Raw genomic sequence first — 26,836 nt, 5'->3', positions numbered from 1 at the left:
TACTTTTTTTGTCAAGCACTGCATTAAGTGCTAAAGTAGACACAAGATAATCAGGATGGACACAGTCCTTGTACCACACAAGACTCAGTCTCAGTAGGAAGGATTTTAAAATGAGGAAACTGAAGCACAGAGGAGTTAAGTGACTTGCCCAAGGTTACATAGACAAACGACAGACCCAGGATTAAGCCCCAGGTCCCCTACTCCCTGATCTGTTCTCTTTCTTCTAGGCAACACTCTTCTGTTGCTTCATTCAACCTATTTTAGCATCTGTCTCATCTGCTAGACTGTAAACTCCTTGATGGCAAGGATCATGTCAACTAATTCTATTTACTCTCCCAAATGCTTAGTACAATGATCTGCACACAGTAAGCATTCAATAAATAGTACTGATTGATTGAAAGTAATATAAGCACAGTATCCACCATATAATTACCATTTCCATGACTGTTTCTCTGTGAGTATAGAAAGGAGGATAATCTAAACATCTCAAATGAATCCAAATTTGTAACATCATCAATACTAGCATTATTTGAGCACCTACTAAGGGCTAAATCTTGGATCAGTGGTTGGGAAACAGGTATAAAACAAGATCACTGAACACAAGGAATTTAACACTTCAATTTGGGGACTTGTTCAGTAAAAAAAATAATGGAATCCCTCACTACTACTAATAGTAATAGCATTTTTAAGCACTTACTATGTGTCAAGCACTGTTCTAAGTACTGGACTATATACAAGTTAACCAAGAATGCTGTGCATAATGAAAGCCCTTAATGTTCTAACCAACATATGCATTTCCCTCAGCAGCCACACAAGCTTGCCCAGTTCTTTGTCCTTCCCCATGCCAATCTGCCTAAATCCCATATCAGGAGTCCAGCCACCTGTGTGTACCCACCTTCCCCTCCAAGGAGACCAACCAAAATAATAGCAACAGAAACACCAGCCCATGGAAACCGGAGAACAACCCCAAATTTCTTACCTCAAAGAGCCATCTGATAATATCAAGGCCTAGCAGGGAAAGAAGCTATCTTATTAGCAATGGAGGAGCACCTCTTTCTCCTGACTTTTCTTTCTCTTGTCAACAACAATGATGTTTTTAATTAATGAGGGGGGAAAGGAACATTGTTTAAATGAAAAGGGGGGGGGGGAGGAAATCAACCTTTCTTGGCCTGTTCAACTAAGAGCCTACATTCTTCTGCTCCCTCCCCAGAGAACACTCCTTCAGCTTTGTTTATCTTGCAGTCCTGATCATGTGACCCTATTCAGCTGCCTCCCATTCTTCCCCATCAGAAATTCAAAGTGAAAGGAAACCAAATGTAAACACTCGTCTACTATGGGAGAATCTAATTTATTAAGTCTGCATAGGAGTTGTTCAAGGGAAATTGAAATTAAAACCTGAGGGGGGAAGGAGGAGGTGCTATAGATTAAGAACTCCATCCCCCTTCATGTACGGCAGACCACCATTCTCACCAATCATATTTATTGAGCTCTTACTATGTGCAGAGCACTGTACTAAGCACTTGGGAGAGTACAGTACAAAAGAGTTGGGAGACACAAACCAAGCCCACAATGAGTTCACAGTCTAGAAGGGAAGATAGACATGAATATAAACAAATTACGGATCTGTACATAAGTACCATGGGACTGAGGAGGGTGAATAAAGGGAGCAAATGAGGGTGATGGAGAAGGGAGTGGGAAAAGAGGAAATGAGGGCTTAGTCCCCACCTTCAAAGCCTTATTAAAATCAGATATTTTCCAAGGGGCCTTCCCAGACTAAGCCCTCTTTCCCCCACTCCATCTTTCATCTCAAATCTCAAAATCAATCAATAGTATTTATTGAGCGCTTACTGTATGCAGAGCCGTGTACTAACCACTTGGGAAAGTACACTATGATAAATTCGGTATGCCCACAGTAGGGCTAATGCCCTTTCTGCAGGTGTCCAAGCTGTAGCCAGAAATCTCTTCGCTTGTTATTTTTCCAGCTCCAAATCCAGCAGAAGTAGCCCCTTGCTGCCAGACCATCCTTTAACTCCCTAGCTCCTGCACTCCTGGGTCCTGGTTTTTCTCCTCTTCGAATGGCCTAGCAGTAGGTTGTCACCTCTCCTGATACTCCCCACCTCATTCACTCCTTAAGTAACAGACTGATTGGGGATAACCTCTGAGACCGATAATAATAATAATAATGATAATGGTATTTATTAAACACTATGTGCCAAGCACTGTTCTAAGTTCCGGGGTAGACACAGGTAATCAGGTTGTCCCATGTGGGGCTCACAGTCTTAATCCCCAGTTTACAAGGTAACTGATGCTCAGAGAAATTAAGTGACTCGCCCACAGTCACACAGCTGACAAGTTTTAGAGCAGAATTAGAACCCACAACCTCTGACTCCCAAGCCTGGGCTCTTTCCACCAAGCCAGGCTGCTTCACTTAACCTTTGAGTTCCCTCTTCTCTTACCACCCTCACCTGGCTTGTCAACAGAATATGGGAGCTTTCAGCCCCTCTTTGCATCGTCAACCAATCTCAATCTCACCCCCACTGTTACTCCCACTCCCCACCCCCGCTCAGGACCCACCATGTGCTGGCACACTATAGTTAGAGGACAAAAGAGGCAACTGCTCCAGAGCTGGGATCCCAGTGGGTCCTCCCCGGGGTACCTGCCGTAACAACCAACCAAGCCACACTTCTAATAATAATAATAATGGTATTTGTTCAGCGCTTGCTTTGTGTTAGGCACTGTACTTAGCACTGGGGTGGATACAAGCAAATCAGGTTGGACACAGTCCCCTGTCCCACGTGGGACTCACACTCTCAATCCCCATTTTACAGATGAGGTAATTGAGGACCAGAGAAGTGAAGTGACTTGCCCAAGATCACACAGCAGAAAAGAGTCAGAGTCAGCATTAGAACCCATGACCTTCTGACTCCCAGGTCCTGCTTATCCACGATGCCATGATGCTTCTCTAATCTTATCTTACCATCTTCAATGTCAGGACATTTTGAAGCCAGAAATAGCCAGAACTTCCTAGGAGGTGCAAGGCCTGGTCAAGTAACCCAGTGCAGAGTCTTGATCTGGGCATTGCAAAGAAGAGGATGAGTTTAAAAATGGAAGCAGCATGGGGAAGTGGATAGACCACGGGCCTGGGAGTCAGAAGGTCATGGGTTCTTATTCTGACTCTGCCACTTGTCTGCTGTGTGACTTTGGGCAAGTCCCTTAACTCCTCTGTGCCTCAGTTACTTCATCTGTAAAATGAGGATTAAGACTGTGCGCCTCATGTGGAACAGTCTGAATACCTTGTATACTACCCCAGTGCTTAGAACAATGGTTGGCACATAGTAAGGGAGAGAGAGTGGGAAAAGAGGGCTTAAACAGGGAATATCCAAGAGACATGCCTCAACTAATTCCCACTTCCTTATCGGTCCATCAACCACCCTTAGTACTTATATATATATATATACCCCTCTATTCAATTTGTTTCTTCATTTACTTGTTTCCTTATTTAATACCTCACTTTTGTTGTTTTTATCATTTATGCTTACTCTTGGTCTTGTTGTACACTGGCAATTCATGTCTACGTGTCTCTCTCCCATTAGGTAAGCTCCTTGAAGCCAGGAACCATGATTGCTCCAAGTGCCTGCACAGTGCTCTGCCCCCAGGAGATGCTTAGGACAATGCTCTGTGCATAGTAAGTCCCAGTACAGAACTCAGTGCAAGATAGTTACTCAATAGTACCTGCACATGTAAGTAGACATCAATATGTGCTGGTACTGCTGCTGTTGATAATGTTGATGGTGATGAAAATGGGAAGGAAATGAGGGCAAAAAACAGCAAAAAAGGAAAAAAGATAGAGAGGATACTCACCCTTAGTGGCGTCACCAGCCCCACTGAGTAGGTCATCGAAGCCAATGGCAGAGAAAAGTAACCCCAGCTCTACTGACCAGTCCTGCAGGATGGACAGAGCTACCACGGTGGCTCCCAAAAGCTTGACATCTGTTTCACCCCTGGATCACCCACCAGGCTGCCTGGCAGGGCTGTGGGTTATAGGAAGACCCCAACGATCCAGAGCTGGGCCAAGCACCATACCCTGCTGCCATCTTGACTTCTCATCCAGCGCCCCTACCCTGCTCAAAGGGCTGGGGCGAGATAGCTAGGGCTACCCCAATCTGCCCACGAGGTTGTGGGTTCCAAACTAATGATGAATTTGGTACTTCATCCCCTGCAGTGCCAATTCCATGAAGGCACTGGACCGTTTTCCCAAACCCCCATGGAGCTGGTACTCCCAACTAGAGATTAAAGGGGAAGAACATGGGCCCCACGTCTTCAGCTTCAACCCCACCCCCTACCCCTCCATCCACACTGCTGGGGCTGAAATGGATTTGTCCTTCTTGCAGTGCCCCCAGGGCTCCTGCCAATACAAACAACCCATCTAAATATAGATCCATTTCATCCGCAAATAAGCTTTCCCGGAATTAATTACTCAGCGTCTGGATGAACTGCCTTCAGGAGCTAATGCTTTCAAGAATAATATAGGACCTTCTCTTTGCAGGCAAGGAGTGTGTGCAGCAAGTGTATTCAAGATGAACTTAGAAATCATTGATGATAGATACATACTAAATCATCAGGAATGTTGAGATGACGATGCAGTAGTAGTGATAGAATTTATTAAGCACTTACTAAAGCACTTTCCTAAGTGCTGGGAAAGAAGAGTACACAGTGGGAATGGACACTGTTCCTCAATAATGATGATGATGATAATAATAATAATAATTATGGTATTTGTTAAGTGCTTACTATGTGCCCAGCGCTATTCTTAGCACTGGGGTAGATACACGGTAAACAGGTTGGACACATTCCATGTCCCACATGGGACTCAGTCTTAATCCCCATTTTACAAATGAGGTAGCTGAGGCACAGAGAAGCAAAGTGACTTGCCCTAGGTCATACAGCAAACACATAGCAGAGGCGGGTTTAGAACCTACATCCTCTTACTCCCCATGCTCTTTCCATTAGTCCATGCTGCTTCTTTCACGGGGCTCACAATCTGTTTAAGGTGCCACTGATGGCACCAGAATCCCAGGTTGGTTGGACAATTGTTCTGACCCAGAATGATATTGTTCATGGATATTATCAACTACCCTTTCCCCAGCTCAATTGATACCTACATCTCTGTTTCTGTAACCTTCCCTGACCCTCAGCTTTCCCGAGTTCTGAGAGATTCTTCACTTGTACCTGCAGTTGGCAGTGCCCAGACTATAAACCCACCCAATCCTGTCATCTTCATTTAAAAAATGCATCCTAGTACCTGCAACTCTGAAGCTGCTCATCCAATTTGAAAGTGCAATAGAGGAGATCTCTGGATCAATATAAATGGAAAAAGCAAAGTAAAATGCCAACACTTTATGCCAGAAGGAGTGATGATGATTGCCTGACTGGGGGGGTTCACCAACTCTCAGGAACTTGCATTTCCCTGGATCACGATACTCATTTTCTCTGGGAAGTTTCCTTTTCCTCCTTGCTGAGGTTTTGACCCTTTGAATTCTCTTTCAGTTCTCTATTTTTCACAGTGCATTAGCACAACGAGACCGGGATCATTTCATCTTCTCTTTCGTGATCGCCACACTCATCCCAGGTACACCCCACTGCTGCTCTGATGGTACATGCATATTCTTTGGACATCTTGGAAGGGTGGACACCCCAAAACTATAGGCGTCATCCATCCCTGTAGCATGTGCCTGGCCCCTTTAGCACTGTCTTCTGCTGGGAAGAAGGAGTTTCAGCTGGAGAATTCAGAAAGCAACAGATAAGTTGTCTCCTCCCTACCCCACACTCCGCCATATTGCCTGCTCAGAATTTGGAACCCTGACATATCCTGCTCCGAGTTGGGATTCTTCAGGGGGACAGTGAGTTCCACTCAATCAGCCTCTGTGGAAAGCCTGAGGGATGACTTGCTCACTTTCCTGCTAATCCAGCCCTGCTGCCAAACCAGGCTCTGAACTGAGGAAGACCTGTGCCATTTGCAGGCCTGTGGCCTCCCAGTTGGACCTGTATTTTCAAACCCCTGCCCATCCTATGGCCAAACTCATGTTCCTTAACTGTGCCCCAGGAATCTCTTGGTCCTGTGGTTTACCACTGAAACCCCTTCTGTCCAAGGACATCAGTCATGCCCTCAAAATGAGCAGGCAGGAAGATTGAATATAGTATGCCAAATGCTTTCCATCAACCTATCAGCACCACCCCATTCCTGCTCCTGGCTGGGCAGTAATTTTGATCCTTAGGAGAGATAACTGGGCTCTGGCCAGAAACGCAAAGCAAAAATGGGCCCCCAAAACAATCAATTAAAATGCAGAGAAAAATCCAACAGGATTATTAGCTGTATGAAGGCCAGAAATCCCCAGAAAACCTTTCAGATGCGTTGACAGCCACTCTTTCCTCCCTGGTTGCCATTCATGATGACCTAGCAGAAATAGGTGATTCTGCAGCAGGTGAAGCTCTACTCATTTTCCATTCTTCTGTTCATGAACCACCCTCCTTCCCCCCAGCCCCCTAAAAAAATCACAACTGTCCCACCTAATGTAGGAAGGTCTGGTCACATCATTTTGTACCAATTAAAACAGCTTGTTAGATCTCTCCTGGAACAGACAATGCCTTGAAAAACACAATGCCAATGAAACTGTCACATGATTCTTCAGGGAACAAATACAAATTCAATAATGCAAAAACATTTACATTCGACATTTTAAAACATTTTCTAATGCAGTATTTAGCGACACAATTATCCTCTAGGTGTAAATCCCCAATGTCTTATAAAGTCTTCATTTAAAGCAAACATGAGCAAGATCAGTCTGTGGAAAAAGACATCGGGCAGAAGCTAAAGTGACTTGCCCAGGCTCCGGCTTTGAGCTGGGTAAGTGATGTGGAATTAATCTCAGTCTCCAGCAGAATGGTTTAACACCAGGCCACAATGGCAACATTTGTTAACAAGACACAAGGTATTCTGAAATACAAAGCTGCTTAAAGTCATATGATGGTGACAGCTACCAGATATATGTAAGAGGTTGTACATACCTCTGGGTAGCCAGCTGACATTAGTAGTCCATAGACAATTAACCCACAAAGAACTCACATGTTTCTACCTTTGATTCCAGAGAAAAGGTCCAAACGTTTGGAGGCTCGAGCAATTATCCCACTGCCCTTCTCCGAGAGAGATGGGGTGGATCACCCCGTTCCCAGAATGATCTCATTGGAGTACCTCTGGGAAGCAAATCTGGATAACTGTTTGAGCATCCACTTCACTGGACAGGGCCCATTCCACTGGTATCCCCCACTCCCATCATCTGAAACCCAGGGTCCGAGTCCAAGCTTCCACCTCCAATTTGACTCACTGCAGGGCCTGGGAGGAGCAAGGAAAATCCCAAGATTCCCAGATGGGGGCTCCTGAGCACAGCAGAGGCAAAGGGACGATACAGAGGCTTTACTGAAAATATCAAGAGGAGACTCCCGGGAGGAACAAAAATCCTTTGACTTCACCCTGCCCCTGCCCTTGATGAAGGCAAGGACCAGTCCAAGAAGCATCTGAAAATGATTTACCACGAAGGAAAATCATTGTGACAGCATGACCTGGCAATTTATGGGACAGAGAGTGCTTTCTGGAAATTCAGTTCATCCGTTTTATGATAAAGGAGCAAGACAGCTCCAGCCAGAGCATGCCCCGCTGCACTGCTGGGCCGGGATGTCTCACTGCCTTCCACATGGGGATGCAGCCTCCCAGAGGCGATCATTTCCATAATCCTCTCCAATCTCCTGAGTTTAATTCATTTTCTAGGCTATTCCTGTGCGCCAGCTCTCAGTCCTGGGCACTGCCACAGCCTCAGGGACACTGAGTGGTGCCAGAAGCAGGGATTTATGCACACAGATCCACTTAACCCTGTTGGTGGTGTACACCAGAGCAGAGCCCCGCTCACCACCTGGACTCAGAGAGTTCGCGCCTTTACGTGAACATGTTAGGTCGGTGCCATAGCTATTGCTGGTCCAGAGCAACAATTTAGCTGGTTCAGGCTTCAAATCAGTCAGTCCCAAACCCTGTAACTGTTGAAGGTGATCAATCAATAGTATTTACTGAGCACTTACTAGAGAAGCAGCGTGGCTCAGTGGAAAGAGCACGGGCTTGGGAGTCAGAGGTCATGAGTTCAAATCCCGGCTCTGCCACTTGTCAGCTGTGTGACTGTGGGCAAGTCACTTAACTTCTCCGTGCCTCAGTTACCTCATCTGTAAAATGGGGATTAACTGTGAGCCTCACGGGGGACAACCTGATTACCCTGTATCTACCCCAGCGCTTAGAACAGTGCTCGGCACATAGTAAGCGCTTAACAAATACCAACATTATTATTATTACTATGTGCAGAGCACTGTACTAAGCGCTCTACCACTTGTCTCCTGCATCACTTTGGGCAAGTCACTTAACTTCTCTGTTCCTCAGTTACCTCATCTATAAAATGGGGATTAAGAGTGTAAGCCGCATGTAGGACAACCTGATTAGCTTGTATCAATCCCAGTGCTTAGAACAGTGCTTGGCACATAGTAGGCACTTAACAAATACCACCATCATTATTATTATTATTATTCAGCTTCCCTTTTGTGGAAGTCCACCCAGCTTTTTCTCTGGGGGACCTTAACCCCCCACCAGTTGCTCCAGCGTCACTGTGTTCTCCCATGTCTGTGTGAACTCAGACCCAAATCCAAAACAAGGAACTTGATGGCAGTCCAGTGCTCAGCACAAAGTAAGGGCTCAATAAATACCATTGATTGGGAGCTGCAGTGGAGGAATGCTGGGCACTGAAAGTAAGCAAGTGTGTGTTGTGTTTTATGATCGTTAGTCATCTCTGACCCATAGCGACACCATGGACACATCTCTCCCATAATACCCCACCTCCATCTGAAATAGTTCTGGTAGTATATCCATAGAGTTTTCTTTGCAAAAATATGTTAGTGGTTTACCATTGCCTTCCTCCACGCAGCAAACTTAAATCTCCACCCTCGACTATCTCCCAGGCTGCTGCTGCCCAGCACAGGTGAGTTTTGACTTGTGGCAGATTGCTTTCCTTTTGCTAGCCACTGCCCAAGCTGGGAATGGAAATGCCTCTGCTTGACTCTCCCCACCATAGTCAAGACTGGTAGAGTACTGGAAACTCTCCAGGTGCAATCCTGAGGGGGGAAAGTAAGTATACTGGATATTAAAGTGTTGGTGCTATACTGGCAATAGACAGAAAATGGGCCAGCTGGAAACCCAAATTTCTAGTATAAAAGTAGATGAAGGCCTGGATAAATGGCCATCTTAACTGAGGGTGGTCCTCAGGGTGTTGCAGGTGGTCAGAACCAATAAATATCTGGGGAAATGGTTAGTTTAAGGAGCGAAAGAGCTGCAGCAGCAAGGATTCCACTCTCTTAACTTCCCCCTACCAATACCAACTTACTTGGAGTCACTAATCCTGGCACTCAGAAGAGACGTGTTGGCGGCTGAGCTGAGGTTCTTCTTCCAGATGTGGCCTTCACTCCCAAGCCCCCAAGCCAGGGTGCTAAGAAGAAAGCTGCCTCCTGCCCTCATCCGAGGAGAATGAGGCCGAGGTAAAAGCCACAAGGCACAACCTCTCATTGCGGGACAGAAAAATTCCAGGGGTCAGCTCTACCAGCTAAATAAAAAGTCCTCTTTAAAGCCCCTTCCCCTCTCTTCTCCAGTCCCCTCACGTCCTAGAGGAAAGGCAGGATGAAGCTCAGACGCGGGATGCTCCACCAGGGGGCATCAGGAATCCAGATCAGGGCAGGTTTGGGAACCGTAGAACTCAGCGGATCAGGCTGAGACCCAAAGAAGCTTGGTCCCAAAAATACAAATCGGGGCATGATAATAACAATCATAATAATTGTACAGTGCCTCCTACACAGTGAGCACTCAATAAATATGACTGATTCAGTAAAAAAGACAATTAAAAAAAAGAATGCTCCCACACCGACCCCCAGCGCGTTCAGAACAGCAATGTGACATTGATTCAGGCCTATTCCAACAATAGCTTAATCTTGTGACCCAAGCTCCAAGTGTTCTGTGGATAAGAAAGGAATGCACTCTGAGCTGAGCCCTCTCTGCAAGTGCTCCAACCTACCCTAAAACAATACTGAACAACTACGGTATTTGTTAAGGGCTTATTATGCGCCAGGCACTGTTCTAAGGGCTGAGGTAGATGCAAAGTAATCAGGTTGGACACAATCCATTAGTACAGTGCTCTGCACATAGTGAGCGCTCAATAAATACTATTGAATGAATGAATCCATGTCCCACATGGTGACTCGTAGTCTTAATCTCCATTTTTACAGATTGAGGTAACTGAGGCACAGAAAAGTTGTCCAAGGTCACACAGAAGACAAATGAAACCAAGATGTCAACGATCAAAAGGCAAGGAGTTCTGATGGTACCACCGCTTGGAATGTACAGTTTGGCAACAGGTAGAGACAATCCCTGCCCTATAATGGGCTCACAGTATTCTGTAAGTACCTACCATATCAGAGGCAGTCCCTTTTTACTGTTGGGAATTTCGAATTTCCTCTTCCCTTCTTCCTGTTCATCTCCCCAGGATCCCCAGCCTTTGCCCCTCTTCCACCACAGCTTCTCGTCTTTTCCTGTCTCCCTATAGTGCCCAGCACCCCCCTAAACCTTTCCTCTCCCACAGTTCCATCTTTCCCAGTAAACTGGCCCTGGGACATAATTCCTATTTTTCTTGGACTCCCTTTTTTCTTGGGCCTTTCTCTGGTTGCTCCTACTTTCCTGCCCCAGGCGGGGTTGGGGGAGGGGGGAGGGCTCAGGAAAGAAAGAAACAGTCTTTCTGAGAGCACATCTCCTGCAAGGATTGTTTATTGGACCTTGGAGTTTTGAGAAATGGCAATCTCTGGAACAGATGGCAGCCATTGATGGGGCTTCCCTATAGGGCTCCATAAATGGGATCCATTAGACCCTGTAAATGGGGCTCATTGTTATTAATATGAATAATGAATAACATGAAATGAACGTTAGAAAGAGCACAGGGAAATCAACCTTAGCAACCAGGATATCGAAGTGGCCACTCTGGCCCAACACATTGTGGAAAAATCCTGATCATGGTGGGCACTGTTTACCCTGGTTGAGTAGGAAAGAGGGCGAATTTCTTTTATTTCACTGACATCATCCCTGCTGGAGGCGGGAAAGAGGTTCAGCGGATAAAGCGGGAAATTTCTGGGTTTGCCCATCTGTGTGAATCTCTCTATAACAGCAATGTTTATGTTTGAAAACCATATTATCCAAGTGCAGCCATACTCTGTGGTAGTCATTTCTAAACACTGTAAAAGCCATTTTTAAAAGTATCAGGAGCACCTAGACATGGGAGCCTTTTCAGTCGCTATAGCATCAGTCACATAGAGAGCTCCAGAAATCTGATTTGCTGGTGATAAACAGGTCTAACCTTCCTATCCCACAGCTACACCCAGCCCCCACCCTTCCCCTTCTCTTAGGGCCCGGCTCCCAGCTGACTTCAAAGGAAGCTTATAAAAAAAAAAGGATTAGTGGCAAGAACAGGATTGCCTTCAAAGGAGGCTTTGTATGCAGGAAAGACATTATGGGGACTGGGGCTGGGGAGGGGGTCTGAAAGAGTTGGGAACCGGGCCCATTTTACTCTGATTATTTCATGGTGACCAATCCATCAGCACACCCAACCCTGGTTCAGGACAAAGTCCTGTTCTTACCCATTCTAAGGCTTAATTAGGGGTGACATTCTCACAATAGATGGACGTCTAGAAACCAAGCATATTAATACTCAAAATGTCTCCCTGGGATGTCATTATCAGTTGGCTGTTTCTTTCCAACATATTCCCACATCCAACATATAGAATTGGGCCTTGAAAATAGGCAGGCCCAAATGCATAATTCAGTCCAAAATGTCCTCATCAGCACCATGCACCAGGGATGGGATCTGCCGAGAAATGGTATAGAATTAGGCCTTGAAAATAGGCGGGCCCAAATGCATAATTCAGCCCAAAATGTCACCATCAGCACCATGCACCAGGGATGGGATCTGCTGAGAAATGGTACAGGAGCTCCTATCCCTATCAGGGTTCAGCTCAGTAGGCAGTTTTCCCAGGAATCTGCCCATCCCCCACTGCAGGATGAGAAGCAGCCTGGGAGTCAGAAGAAGCTGGGTTCTAGTCCTGGCTCTTCCACTTGCCTGCTGTGTATCCTTGGGCAAGTCACTTCACTTCTCTGGGCCTCAGATACTTCATCTGTAAAATGGTGATTAAGACTGATTAAAACTGTGTTTAAGGCCTGATGAGCTTCTATCTACGCCAGCACTTAGAACAGTGCTCTCCCAATCACTTAGTACAGTGCTTCCCACACAGTGAGCCCTCAATAAATATGATTGAGTAAAAAAGATAATTTAAAAAAAGAATCCTCCCACTCGGACCACCAGCGCATTCAGAACAGCATTGTGACATTGGTTCAGGCCTATTCCAACAATAGCTTAATCTTGGTGACCCAAGCTCCAACTGTTCTGTGGATAAGAAAGGAATGCACTCTGAGCTGAGCCCTCTCTGCAAAAGTCCCAGTGTTCCAACCTACCCTAAAACAATACTGAAAATGAATTTGGGGCTCTGAAACAAGTTGCCTGAGTTAACAAAACATCCACACATCCTGCTAGGCGCCCTGACCCCAGTGCAGAAATACACTGGACTGTCCTACCAAGAGACAACTAACATGGCAGCAAACAGGCTGCTGCCCAGTGAAAGGTAGCCCCCTGAGGAAATCGATCTCAACAGACTCCATCAGTGGAAGTCCAAATCACAATTCTTCAATGATGAGAAAGCTCCCAGCCTCCAGAAGTGCAGTCAGGGTATTGATCTGGGCTATTTATCTGACCCCTATACCAAGCACTGGGGTAGATACAAGGCTTCTAGACTGTAAACTTGTTGTGGGCAGGGATTGTCTCTCTTTACTGCTGAATTGTATTTTCCAAGCACTTAGTACAGTGTCTGCACGCAGTAATTGCTCAGTAAATATGATTGAATGAATGAATGAATGAATGAAATAGTCCATGTCCCCCATGGGGCGTAGTCTTAGTTCCCATTTTACAGATGAAGGATCTGAGGCCCAGTGAAGTGAAGTGACTTGCCCAAGGTCACACAGCAGACAAGACCCTAAATGACTGGTAATGTTGACCCTCCATGGCCTAGTGGATAGAACACGGGCCTGGAAGTCAGAAGGACCTGGATTCTGATCCTGACTCCATCACTTGTCTGCTGTGTGACCTTGGGCAAGTCACTTCACTTCACTGGGCCTCAGATCCTTCATCTGTAAAATGGGAACTAAGACTACGCCCCATGGGGGACATGGACTATTTCATTCATTCATTCATTCATTCAATCATATTTACTGAGCAATTACTGCGTGCAGACACTGTACTAAGTGCTTGGAAAATACAATTCAGCAGTAAAGAGAGACAATCCCTGCCCACAACAAGTTTACAGTCTAGAAGCCTTGTATCTACCCCAGTGCTTGGTATAGTGCCTCGCTCATAGTAAGCACTTAACAAATACCACTAAAAACAACAACCAAAAAAAAACACCAGGATCCAGGCTGCGGTCGGGGCATCGAGGGACTGGGGCAGGGGCAGTGTCGGGTCTGGGCAGGAGGCATGGCTGACTACGTAAGGCTAGGTTGCAGCCAGTCTTTCCCCCTGGCTGACACTGGCAGCATCATCATCATCATCATAACGGTATTTGTTACGAGCTTACTATGTGTCAGTCACTGTACTAATTGCTGCATGGAAACAACCAAATCTGGTTGGACCAAGTCCCTGTTGGTATTTGTTAAACGCTTACTATGTTCCAAGCACGGTTCTAACATGAGGCTCATAGTCTCATCCCCATTTTAAGTGGCAGAGCCGGGATTAGAACCCATGACCTTCTGACTTCCAAGCCCATGCTCTATTCACTAAACCATGCTGCTTCCCACGAGAGGCTCCTGTCTCAGCTGCTCATATAAAGAGTCCCAGAAACCCAAATGGATCTGGAACCTAATGTTATGCTTGGGGGTATGAAATTTTAACCCAATTCCCAACTCAGTAGCCAGTCATGCAGTTAGAGAATGGACAGCCTGCTTTTTAGCTGGTCTGCTTCCTATGAGCCATATGCTTGTATGTCCATTTGGTAAATTTTCAGTCAACCAACCATTCAGTGGCACTTATTAACTACCAACTGAGTGCAAAAGTAGAACAGTAACAAGACAAACGTTCCTGGCTTTCAAGGAATTTACAACCTAGTGGCTCTTGCGGCCGAGGTCCGTGGCTCAGAAGCGGTGCCCGAGTTCATCTGGACCTAGAAAAAGAAGACCACAGCTTGGAAGCAGCTGCAGTGGAGTCAGAGCACTTTTGGCCAGAATGGTGCCTCTCTGACTGCACATCATCTTGTCATCACATTATGCCACATGCCAGATTAGTGTGTATGATAATAATAATAATAATGTTGGTATTTGTTAAGCGCTTACTATGTGCAGAGCACTGTTCTAAGAGCTGGGGTAGATACAGGGTAATCAGGTTGTCCCACATGAGGCTCACAGTCTTAATCCTCATTTTACAGAGGAGGTAACTGAGGCACAGAGAAGTTAAGTGACTTGCCCATCACTTGCATCTCAGAATCAGCATTTTGGAATGGCATCGTTGGCATACCCTACTTCTCCCGCTCACCCCCCAGGTTGATTTCCATTAGGACTAGTCTGATTTCTTGATTTCTTTTTATCAGAGGGCACGGTGAAAAATTCTTTTTCTCATGACTGTTGGGGATCGTTTTCAGCTTCCATGGCTGAATTTTCACTCTCTACAGACCATATTATGTTCTCATTTTATCAGCATGAATGTCTCCTTAGCAGAAAGCCCCATGGCTGATCTCATCCAACCAGGAGATCACTGGGTTTATTGTGTGACCCCCTTAATCTTCAGAAGCTTTATATTTCTACAGCAGAAAAAGATGTCTTGTCTTGTCCTATGCTATCAAGTTGTGTCCGACCCATTATGACACCATGGACACAACTCTCTCAGAATGTTCCACCTCCCTCTGCAATCATTCTGGTAGTGTATCCATAGAGTTTTCTTGTTAAAAATACAGAACTGGTTTCCCCTTGCCTCCTTCCGCACAGTAAACTCTCCAACCTCAACTCTCTCCCATGCCGCTGCTGCTCAGCACAGGGGAGTTTGGACTTGTAGCAGATTGCCTTCCACTCGCTAGCCACTGACCAAGCTAGAAATAGAATAGGTATGCCTTTGCTTGACTCTCCCTCCTGTAGTCAAGACTGATAGAGTACTGGAAACTCTCCAGGTACGACCCTGAGAGGGGAAGAAAAGATGATTCTGGTGTAATTCCAATTTTAAGAACTGATGTGACTGGGTTCCCACTGCCTCCCAGCCCCCGCCATTAGATTTCCTCTTGGCAACCCATTGAGAGGCAGGTCTCTTGGCAAGATCAGCTCCATTTCTACACAGGGCTACTGTGTCCCAGGGGTAACATCCCTTGTCTGGTGCCTGTCACACTTGTCAGCAGTAGAGCTAGAACTAGAACCTACAGAACTCCAGGGCATCCAGTGGGAAGGATGAGGTTGAAGAGAACTTAGCTGTTTGGGAGCTGGGATGATAGGGCGGTGTTCCACAGGGGCTCAGGCAGCACTAGGTTTTATTCCCCCAGTCCTTCACCCCTATTCCAAGGCAGAAACAGAGAGGGGCAGCCAGAATTAGAGCAAGGCTCATCACCTGCTAAAAGAATTGACTGGCTTCTTGGGACCAGGTCTTGTCAATAGCATGAATAACAGTTCAGCTACTGGCTTGGACAGGCTTGGCCATTTGACCTGGTTTAAGTCACTGCCCAGTGAGTAATAATAATAATAACAATAATAATAATCAAGGTATTCATTAAGCGTTTCCTATGTGCCAGGCACTGTACTAAGAGCTCTGGGGTAGATACAAGCAAATCAGGTTGGACACAGTCCCTGTCCCATATGGGGCTCATAGTCCCCATTTTACAGATGAGATAATTGAGGCACAGAGAAGTTAAGTGGCTTCCCCAAAGTCACACAGCAGACAAGTGGCAGAGCCAGGATTAGAACCCATGACCTTCTGACTCCCAGGCCCATGCACTATCCCCTATGCCACACTGCTTCTAAGTAATGCCTCCCCTGACTCCTTCACAAAAGGGCAAAACCTAAACCATAAAAGTGGTTGTGGATCTTCACTAGAGACAACACCAAAGAAGTCTGAAAAGGTTGTATGGTGTAAGGTTTTGGGGAGAAATAGAAAAGTTATCTTGTTTCTAGTGTGTGTGTGTGTGTGTGTGTGTGTGTGTGTGTGTGTGCAACACACACACCCAAAGCAGCTTTATAGACATTATTTTGTTTCACTGGAAAAATTAAACTGTAATAATGAGATAAGCTAAAATCTCCGATAATGGACCACAGTGCTTGGTTGTTTCAAACAGAGACCTTTTTTATTTTACATTCACAAACTGCTTTTCAGTTGAACAGTAAGGACCAAAGATTTCATTTTAAGTTCTAGGCCAGTTAACCCCTAAGCCCTTCTCCACCAAGTTCACATTCACAGTCACAGAGTCAGGGTGTTGGGCCTCAGTTCATTTTGTAGTGTCACTGTTCTATTGACTTCAAAGTGCAGAAAAATAGATTCCTATTATTGCTCAGGCAAGTGCCTGTTCACCCTTTCCTCAGAGGAAGAGGGAAGATCCTGGAAGAATCTGGCTACTAGTCTCAGAAAGGACCCGAATAACACTTATGAATCATTCATAGCTCGAAGCTGAGAAACATGATGCAATATTGCCCGGCAGAGGATCTTAGGATGGTCGTCTCAATGCTCTCCAGAGCAGGCACACCCAGTTTGCATCCTTACAACATTGTCTGAAAAGTCTGGGCTGGAGGGAGGGGAAGGAGGAGGGAAGGAAAGAGAGGCATAGGGAACGGTAAACTCTGGTTCTCTTTCTCCATCTTTCACTCATTTCTTTGGGAAAAACAATTAGAAGTTTGAGTGTCTTGATCAACTACAATAAGCATGCATTATTATGACAATAGTTCTTCGCAAAGCCCAATCTATCTGAATTGTAATTTTGATTTTCTCTCACAGCGCATCTGCTTGTAGGTAAAGAAAATAATTCCCTCCTCATTTGAGGCTGAAAACTTAACCTATAAGTCAGATATTTGTTGTTCTCATAAAAGCCAGGGACCTTTGTTTGGAAAAATAAGTAGATTTCTTCTGATTTATCACTCATGGCATGGCATTCACTATTGAGTGTCATGACCCTTTGGTAATCAGAAATGGCATAAGGAGGGAGGTGATGATGTCAGCATATAATAATAATAATAATGTTAGTATTTGTTAAGTGCTTACTATGTGCAGAGCACTATTCTAAGCGCTGGGGGAGATACAGGGTAATCAGGTTGTCCCATGTGAGGCTCACAGTTAATCCCCATTTTATAGATGAGGTAACTAAGGCACAGAGAAGTTAAGTGACTTGCCCACAGTCACACAGCTGACAAGTGGCAGAGCCGGGAGTCAAACCCATGACCTCTGACTCCGAAGCCCACGCTCTTTCCACTGAGCCACGCTGCTTCCCATGGGAGGCCCTGTCTGGCACCTATACTGGGAGCACCAGAATTGTCTGAGCACCTACTGTGGATTGAGCACTGTTCTGAGCACCTTCCGGGTGCAGAGTATCAAACTCGAGGATCACATGGCAATATAAAGACATGATCCCTTCCCACAAGAAATGGGGGAGTCAGATATAAATTGAAAAATATGCCTTGAGTTGAGTGAGAAAGTAGATGTAAATAAGAGAAGCCAGTAAATAAATACAGATTAATACCCAGGTGGGTGAAGGAAGACTGAGGTGACTAGTGCCTAACCAAGAAGATGGGACTCCCCTCCCTCACACCCCAGTGCCCATGCCAGCCTCACCAGGCACGGTCACTCCCAGGCCCTATGGGGGAGAGCCGATTGAGTGTCTTTAAAGCCAACGATAAGGAGTTTCTATTCGATTTGGAGATGGATGGGCAACCATTGCAGGTTCTTGAGGAGTGGAGAAAGATGGTCTGAGTGATTTTTTAGAAAAATGAACCAGGCAGCAGAGTGAAGTATGCCTGGAGGGAGACAGGAGGCAGGGAGGTCAGCGAGGAGGCTGATGCAGTAGTCAAGGTGGGATCAGTGTGGCAGCAGTTTGGTTGAAAAGGAGGGGTGGATTCTAGAGCTGTTGTGAAGGCAGAACCTACAATCTTTGCTGACAGACTGAATATGAAGATTGTATGAGAGAGATGAATCAAAGCTAATGTCACGGTTATGGACTTGTGAGACTGGAAAAATGGTGCTGTTGTCTACAGACACAAAAAGGTCTCGGGGAAGACAGAGTTTGGGAGCTAAATCTCAGGGACCCCTGGTTTGGTCATGTTAGGTTTGAGGTGTTAGCGGGATAGTCAGGAAAAGGTGTCATTTACACACAAAATATTTGAAAGTTTCATTTCATTTGTCTCTTTTGCAAAAAAAGGTGGCAGTCCCTTACATCAGATTGCATTAAACTCTTCAGCTATCATCACTACTTGATACATAGCTCACATTCAGGTGCACAGTGGCTAATGTGTCCATGGAAACTGGTGTTTTGGGGGTTTGCCCCAGGTTTGCATGGGCCAAACCTATATTTGGCAACAAGCTGGAATGATTGGGAATGAGCTGGTGTGACAAAACTATCCTTTTTTAGAAGCCTCTACCACTAGCCCCAGCATCTGGACCTCAGATTGATCAAAAACTTTCATTCCCAGTATCCCTAGGCCTGCAACTTTACTCTCCTGCAACCCTGGGAGGGATCTGTGCTATCCGCAAATCCCTGGCTGCCTGGCAGGGGGAGAGAGAGAAGGTAGGGTGGGGTGGTGGGAGGAGCTGTTGCTGCGGCTTCTGTTCTGCTCCCCAGGCTTTCTCATCTGCTTTTCTGTGTTGTTATAATTTGTGAGGAGGCCCTGTGAATGGAGGGGCTGAGGCCGGTGATGCCCGGGACGCCAGGGAGCAGGCAAGAGGTAGGGACGACTAGGTGAGGAAAGCAGAGGCGTGGGGCAGCAGGTTGGCTGCACCTGTGTACAGCTTCCTGTCCAAAAGGCATTCTTGTGGCCCAGTGATTTTTTTAATCTATTTGCAGGTCTCAGTTAATGAGCCAGATTCCCCATTTGTGCCGGTTGTTCCCTGGGGTGAAATTAGCCCATTTTTTCCCTCGACCTCTAAGTAGTTTGGTTTAGAAATGGGCTGATTTTTCAGGTGTCAGATAGGAGCGGACAGCTAGCTGTGCTTGGCTTTCTCTCTCCAAAGCGGGAGAAAGGCCCATTCTGTTCCCCACCTGCTTGTCTCTGCAAATTAATGCTCTCTCAAGTCAATCCTCAGTATTGGCTCTGCAAGGGTACCAGCCCAGACTCCTCTCTTTTTCCTCCTACCAAGTCCTTAAAGTGAGGTTCGCTTTGCCTGCTTTACTCCTTCCTGTTAAAGTCATCTGTAAGCCATCCCTGTTTCTCTCTGAAACCTACTCTCACCACTAGAGAAAAGCAGCATAGCCTAGTGGCCTCTCTAGACTGTAAGCTCACTGTGGCAGGGAAAATGTCAGTTTATTGTTATATTGTACTCTCCCAAATGCTTAGTACAGTGCTCTGCACACAGTAAGCGCTCAGTAAATATGACAATGAATGAATGAATAGTGGATAGTGGGAGTCAGTTGGACCTAGGTTCTAATCCTAGCTCTGCCACTTTTTTTTTTAAAGGGTATTTGTTAAATGCTTACTTTGTGCCAGGCACTGTACTAAGCACTGCAATAGATACAAGCTGATCAGCTTGGTCACAGTTCCTGTCCCACATGGGGCTCACAATCTTAATCTCCATTTGTCATATGAGGTAACTGAGGCACAGATAAGTGAATAGACTTGCCCAAGGCCACACAGCAAACAAGTGGGAAAGCCAGGATTAGACCCAGATCCTTCTGACCCCCAGGCTGACTTCTGACTTCTGACTCTATCTACTAGGCCATACTGCTTCTCTCAAGTGGTTAAAGAAGGTTTCAGAAAGAAACAGGGATGGTGTAAAGGTGACTTTAATAGCAAGGAGTAAAGCAAGCAAGCCACTTGTCTGCTGGGTGACCTTGGGGAAGTCACTTCACTTCTCTGTGGCTCAGTTACCACATCTGTAAAAGGGGGGTTAAGACTGTGAGCCCCATGTGGGACATGGATTGTGACCAACCTGATTAACCTTGATCTACCCCAGAACTTAGAAAAGTACCTGGCACATAGTAACTGCTTAACAAATACCATAAAAATGAGCATCAGTCAATCAATCAGTAGGATATCTTGAGTACTTACTATATACAAAGCACAGTACTTTGGAGAGTACATTACAACGGAATTAGCATAAAAGTTCTATCTAGAGGGGGAAAACAGATAGAGGAAGCTTAGATGAAGTACACAAAGGGAGAGGAAAGCATTCAGAAATCAGGCCCTGAAAGCAGTGGTGAGGAAGCAGTAGAATCGTCCAGCCTCTAAAGACTGCCTACCAAATGTTCTCTGCTGCGTTCGATCTCCATCCCTCTAATGGAGTTCAACAAAGAGAGAGAGAAATGCCACATCAGACTATGAGCCAGGTCACTAGTGGGTCAGACCCGTGGTCCATCCAAGACCATGGCCCAGAGATGGATGTCTCTGATTGTGGCACCTAGACCCTTGTACTAAGCACTTGGGAGAATACAATATAACAATAAGCAGACACATTCCCTGCCCACAATGAACTTTGGATGGGACCAAACCCAGGAATAATCCTGCTTATTTTGCTTTAGCATCTAGGACATTGAAAATCAAAGTTTTAAAATATAAACTATGGCTCCACACTTGCAAAACGAATGACCAACAAACCCAATACTGTTCCGCCTCACATCAATGGTTGACCCTCAGCCACTTTCCTCATCTCTGACATCATGGTTGGGAGAGAGCTACGGTTGCCATTTCCCAGGGGACCTCCACCTGATATTTTAATTGCTTTTCAGGTTTTTGTTTGCTTCTTTAAGAGGGAGGGCTTCTAAAAATAGAATTCACTCAATGTAGTCTCAATTTCATACAAAAGAGCTTGCATCTGCTCCGGGAACTATCCAGCTCGTATGTGCTGCACTGAGACTTTCCCTTGAGGAGACCACTCAGGTATTGATTCCTTTTCTTTCTAATTCAGGGTCCAAACAGCCAGGTTCCTGCCCCAGCTAATTTTCCTTCTAGAGAGTTGTCACTTTTGTCCAAAGGGCATAAAACAATTGCACGGCAAGGCATATTAATTCTCACATAAAATCCAACAGACCTCACCCTATTTAAAGCCCTCCTGAAAGCCCACTTCCTCCAACCTGCCTTCTCTGATTAATTCCCTGCAACCCAAGTCAGAGAAGTAGCATGGCCTAGTGGTTAGAGCAGGGGCTGGGCGTCAGAAAGACCTGAGTTCTAATGCCAGCTCCACCATTGGTCTGCTGTGTGACCTTGGGCAAATCACTTCTCTATGCCTCAGTTACCTCATCTTACAGATTAAGATGGTGAGTCCCATGTGGGACAGGGACTGTGTCTAACCTGATTATCTTGTCTCTGCCCCAGGACTTAGTACAGTGTTTGGCACATAATAAGCACTTAACAGATACCATTTATTATTATAAATAAATCATCTAGCTCTAGCTCTTGTGTACATATATTTATCCACCTTCAGGTTAATTGAATTATTTTGATTACTCTGTTTGTAAATACTTGTAAGTGTCTGTCTAGCCCAGTAGAGTTTAAGTTCTTTGTACTTACCAAGTGCCTAGTACAAAGAATTGCATCCAATGGGTGGTCAATATATGCTGCTACAACACTACTAATACTGTAAATGAAACAGGCAGGCACAATTTCTTGAAAACAATGGGGGAAGGAAAAATAGTAAGAGAAACTGTTTGACTTCATGGAAAGAGCAGGGACCTGGGAGTCAGAGGACCTAGTTTTAGCTCTGCCGCTTACCTGCTGAGTGACCTTGGGCAAGTTTATTTAGCTTCTCTGTACCTCAATTTCCTCATCTGTAAAATGGGGATTCAATATCTCTTCTCCCTCCTTAGATGGTGAGTCTTGTGTGGTACAGTGATTGTGCCCATCCTAAATATCTTGTCTCTACCCCAGCTCTCAGTACAGTGCTGGCACATAGTACTTAGCAAATGCCACAATTTTTAGTAGTATTTATTAAGCCCTTACTGTTTGTACAGCACTGTACTAAGTGCTGGGAAAGAATATGTAGATGAAAGAACAACTCTAAAACTGATGAGAGGAGTATGGCAGGATGAATATATAAATAAATTAGTATAAATTAACATAAATCAAAGAATAAATAAATTTCAGAGTTGCTAAAGCTATGAAATGCCCAACCCAAAAAGTTCAGAGCTATGCAGGACCTCTGCCCAGCCCAGAGGTACTAGAGCTACGGACTACCCACCCCAGAGATACCGAAGCTGTGAAATACCTTATCTAAAGGAACCAGAGCTATGAAATGCTCATCCTAGAGGTACTGGAGCTATAAACTGCCCAATCCAGAGGAACCAGTTATGAACTGCCCATTCTGGAGGAATTGGAGCTGTGAACTACCCAGCCTAGAGGTACTGGAGCTATGAAGAGCCCAATCCCTAGCTACCAGAACTATGAACTGCCTATTCTCCTAATGGTAAGAGAAGCAAAGCATGGCCAAGTGGAAAGACCGTGGGCCTGGGAGACAGGGGATCTGGGTACTTATCCAAGCTCCACCATTTGTCTCCTGTGTGATCTTAGTCAAGTCACTTCACTTCTCTGGGCCTCAGTTCCCTCACATGCAAAAAAGGGAATTCAAAACTTGTTCTCTCTCCTACTTAGATTGTGAACCCCATGTGGAGCTTGATTGTCTTGTATCTACCCCAGTGCTTAGTACAGGGCTTGGCACATAGAAAGTGCTTAACAAATATCACAATTATTATTACTATTATTAGCAGAGCTATGAACTGCCCAATCCAGAGGAATCAGAGCAATGGACTTCTAAGGCTAAAGATGTCGGGGATGTAAACTGCCAAGACCAAGGATGCTGGGGCCTTTGGGAAAATTGCCTTTTCCGGAGTGTTTGTCAAGCTCTGGCCCAAATTAAGCACTGCCTGTAAGGCCCTGCAGATCCCTGCAATAGGGCAGTGACTCCCAAACCATTTACCTTAGATGGAAACCTCACAGGCCTCAAATTGAAAGCAGGATGAAGTAAGCTCCTTCTGAAACTGCCCAGTCATACACAGCAAATGACTGTCCCTTCCATCTCATTGAATCATCCCTAGGAACCACAATTGTCTGACATCTAGAAAGTTTCTCCAGCAGGGAACACCAGGACCGATAAAAACAAATGCTTGGCCTTTCCCTATCTGTCCCCACCCCATCCCCTGTCCTTCCTCCTTTCCTCTCTCCCTGCCCCTCTTTTCCCTTGGGGATATATTAAGCCTAAGGCGACTGAAATAGCCTCAACCTCCAGTAATTAAGACCTGCAGCTGGATCAGGCTATGATTCCCACCCCCTCACCCCCCCACTCCAACTACTGTCATGCTTTCAGAGTCCATTATCAGGGCTTTGTTTTCCAGGCAGATGAAGCAATGCAACAAAGCCGAAAAGTTAAGGCAAATGTAAAACGCTCTTCCAGGACCAGAAAGGATCAGCAACCGAGACTCCTGGGGAACTGCATCAGGCCTCACCCAGCCACACCCTCCATTTTGTGATGACGGAAACTTCCAGGAGCCGACCAAGTTATTTCCTGGGGTCGAGGATCTGAAACCCAGAGGAGAGGAATTGAAAGGGAGCAGGGCTATAGTCTGGAGCTTTGAAGCTAGCAAACAGACTGAATAGCTAAGGAATCAGAAAGATTCGATTTGGGGGGCCCTTTAATCAGGGGAGCGGAGATTTTTTAACTCTTTGAGGCATCAGTGGGAAGCTGTAGGGTCTGGGTGGAGGCCTGGGTTGAGCAAAACTCGTAATCCCTCCCAGGTAGAGCTCAGGGGAATAGCAATGGCTGTGAGCCCCATGTGGCACAAGAACTATGTCCAACCTGATTTGTTTCTACCCACACTAGGGCTTAGTACAGTGCCTGGCACATAGTAAGCTCTTAGCAAATACCACAATTATTATTTTTATTATTCTCCCCACAGCTGGTTAACACATGCAAAGGGACGGGGCGCTGGTCCTCATTGCTCCCCCAGAGTTGGCACTTCCACAGAAGAGTAGCCTAGGGCCCACCAGAGACTCTGTTCATTACCAGCCCTGAATACCTTTGAGCCAAATGACATCAGGAGCTGATGCCCCAAATGAGTTTGATGTTTAAAAAGAAATGAGTCAATGATGGCTGGCCACCAGCTGGTTTTTCCTGGGCTCACTCTCTAACCATCATCCCCCCAACCCCCCCACACACACACACATCATCGCTCGTAACTTCCAACTCTGCAGGATGACACCCAGGACACTGCACCACCCGCCACCACCCCAAAAACAGGGGGAAGAATGCTTCGTTTTCACATGCGAGAAGAATAAAGGGAAATGGTGCCGACCCCTGGCAGTCCCCCCGGGCTCTTTGTTACCAGCATATGCTTGGAAAGACTAGGTTAGCATGGGCAATCTGGTGCAGACAAACTAATGAAAAGCTCCATGCTTTCATTCAGTCACCGCCAGATAAAACCAGCATGCTTACATCTGGGCAAAACGCCTCTGGGGATGAACTCAGTTATTATTTTCCCATGGTCGGGGGTTTGGTAGCTCCTCAGCCTGGATAAACATCTCTAAGAATGTGCAGAATCTAGGGGCTGTCTTCGTTTGTGCCTTTAAGACTTTTCTGCTCCAAGCAGTGTTAACCCAAAAGGCCACTCCCTGATGGCAAGTGGACATATTGATCATCTGAAAAAGGATGTAACGTTCTCCCTCTCCCTGACACTGCCCCAGCCCCAAGCAGCCCTTACCCTCTGTCTCCTAAACCCCATCAGGATGGCACACTGCTGCTGCTTCTCTCCAGTCCAGTGACACTGGTCGAAAAGGCCCAGATTTCAGCTTCCTGGCACAGGAGCCAGGAGAAACCAGAGAAATCCAGCCAGGCTCAATACCACCACAAAGGGATAAAACCATCTTCCCTGCACCTGAGGAACTGGTGCCATTCACCAAACAGTTAAGGCAGAGCTCAGCAGCATCTCTTCTCGTGAGAAGCATTTCCCAGCTACACCTTTTTCTGCAACTGCCGCAGAGAAGAGACTAGTTCTGCCTTCTGGGAAAAGTCTACCTCCCAACAACTCCAGTTATTTCTTACAGATGATCCCACCTAGGAGCTGGAAAGGAAGAGAAAGGAATTTGTGATAGCTGAACGCTGCCCTTAAGGAGGCTTTTCGAGTTGTTTGTCTCCTTCAGTATAATTTTTATCCTCTTAAAAAAAAATAAATAATTCTGGATCCAATATGGTCCCGGATCACGTTACAGGCGAGTGCTCTGTCAGATGCTTATTCAGCACTAGTTAGAGCAACGTGGGTGGTATCTAGAAATCTGAAACTCCAAGGAGGAAAACCCACGTATTTCTCGCTCGAAAGGCTCCATAAGTCAAAGCAAAAAACAGAGAACATATTCATGCGTCCATAGTCAGAGGCAGTCGCTTTGCATTTATTCCTTCCAATTACTGAGAATGACCATTTTCGAGATGAGTTAGCAGTTTATCTGATCAACACAAGGAAATTCGCGAGGATGCTAAAAATAGCCAGTGGAGATGAAGCAAGAATAATTCTAAATATTTAGGTTCCTGTGTGGCTCTTGTAGGCCTTTGTCTTAGCCCCCTTGCCTGATAAGCACATTTAGATAACACATCCCTCTCCTTCCCAGCCACTTTAACGGCCCAAATTCACAAGTCTCAGCAGTCACCGACTCTCTCTGACCAACAGCCACACAATTAAGACAGAGACGTTTCATGCTTACCATCGCCGGTTCTAAACCATTGTCTTTGGATGTTGACGGCACATCTGTAGGTTGCAATACTAGGAGATGCCTTGTTTGACCTGCTGCATGATGCTGTGACATCAGTTCAGATGATGCAGCTCATTATGGGAAAGGCTGCTGTTGCCATGGCGACGGAGATGTGCTAGGAATCCTGACTGCATTTCCAGTGGCAGCTGAGACAATACGGAAGCTCGGTAAGAAGCAGGCGGGATGCAAGAGCCAGATTGGAGGAAACACAATCTTCCTCGGATGGAAATCTGTGGGTTTCAGGGGGATTTCCACCAGGACTTTCACACATCCAGAAGTCACCCTTAGTCAGTGGTTTACCATTAAAGAAGAGAATGAGAAAAAGATTTCCTGAATAAGGATTTTCACCATTCCTGATGAAAGTGGTATTTAACAAGCTAAGCACTGTACAAATTAAACAATTCAGTCACAGTCTCTATCCCATACTGGGCTCACGATCTCAATCCCTTGAACAGAATTGTATTCTGTTCAAGTCATTAGGCCCTTGCAGGAGGATTGCTGGATCTCTAAACCCTAAAATCTAGTAACAGCAATGACAAGGAAAAAAAGGCTAAATGGCTTGGTCCTGAATTTAAGCCATGATAAAACAAACCAGTTGTTATGGACCAACACCTTGTCAAGAGAACCTCTCCCAGCATCCCCTCTGGCAGCCAGGCAGCCCATGGTACCTCTCAGTGTGAAGTAGCTGTGGTTTCCACCTGTCCACCATCCAGGCCC

At 45.8% G+C, this 26,836-nt stretch overlaps 1 protein-coding gene and 1 non-coding gene across 3 annotated transcripts in view; both read right to left on the bottom strand.

Annotated features, from left to right (window-relative positions):
- Positions 1-26,279, bottom strand: part of LOC114805403 (A-kinase anchor protein 6-like) — a 181,218-nt gene extending 154,939 nt beyond the window's left edge. Inside the window, exon 1 of one of the 2 annotated variants that reach the window (XM_029078760.2) lies at positions 26,072-26,279. Coding sequence is in view for 1 of the 2 variants with exons in the window: in XM_029078759.2 (XP_028934592.1) it covers positions 9,471-9,649 (179 nt within the window). In the remaining variant the exon portion in view is untranslated. Of the gene's footprint in view, positions 1-9,470; positions 9,909-26,071 lie in introns of those variants that run through there. The other variant, XM_029078759.2, reaches the window with a different exon arrangement.
- Positions 15,262-15,399, bottom strand: LOC114816746. The gene has a single exon (XR_003764556.1). It is a non-coding gene; the product is annotated as a small nucleolar RNA SNORA7 (small nucleolar RNA).
- Positions 26,280-26,836: the final 557 nt, after the last annotated feature.

Source organism: Ornithorhynchus anatinus, chromosome 14 (assembly GCF_004115215.2).
Source record: "Ornithorhynchus anatinus isolate Pmale09 chromosome 14, mOrnAna1.pri.v4, whole genome shotgun sequence".
In the NCBI taxonomy this organism is placed as follows: Eukaryota; Metazoa; Chordata; class Mammalia; order Monotremata; family Ornithorhynchidae; genus Ornithorhynchus; species Ornithorhynchus anatinus.
The sequence above is the reverse complement of the archived record's forward strand: the minus strand, read 5'-3'. Positions and strand labels throughout refer to the sequence as shown.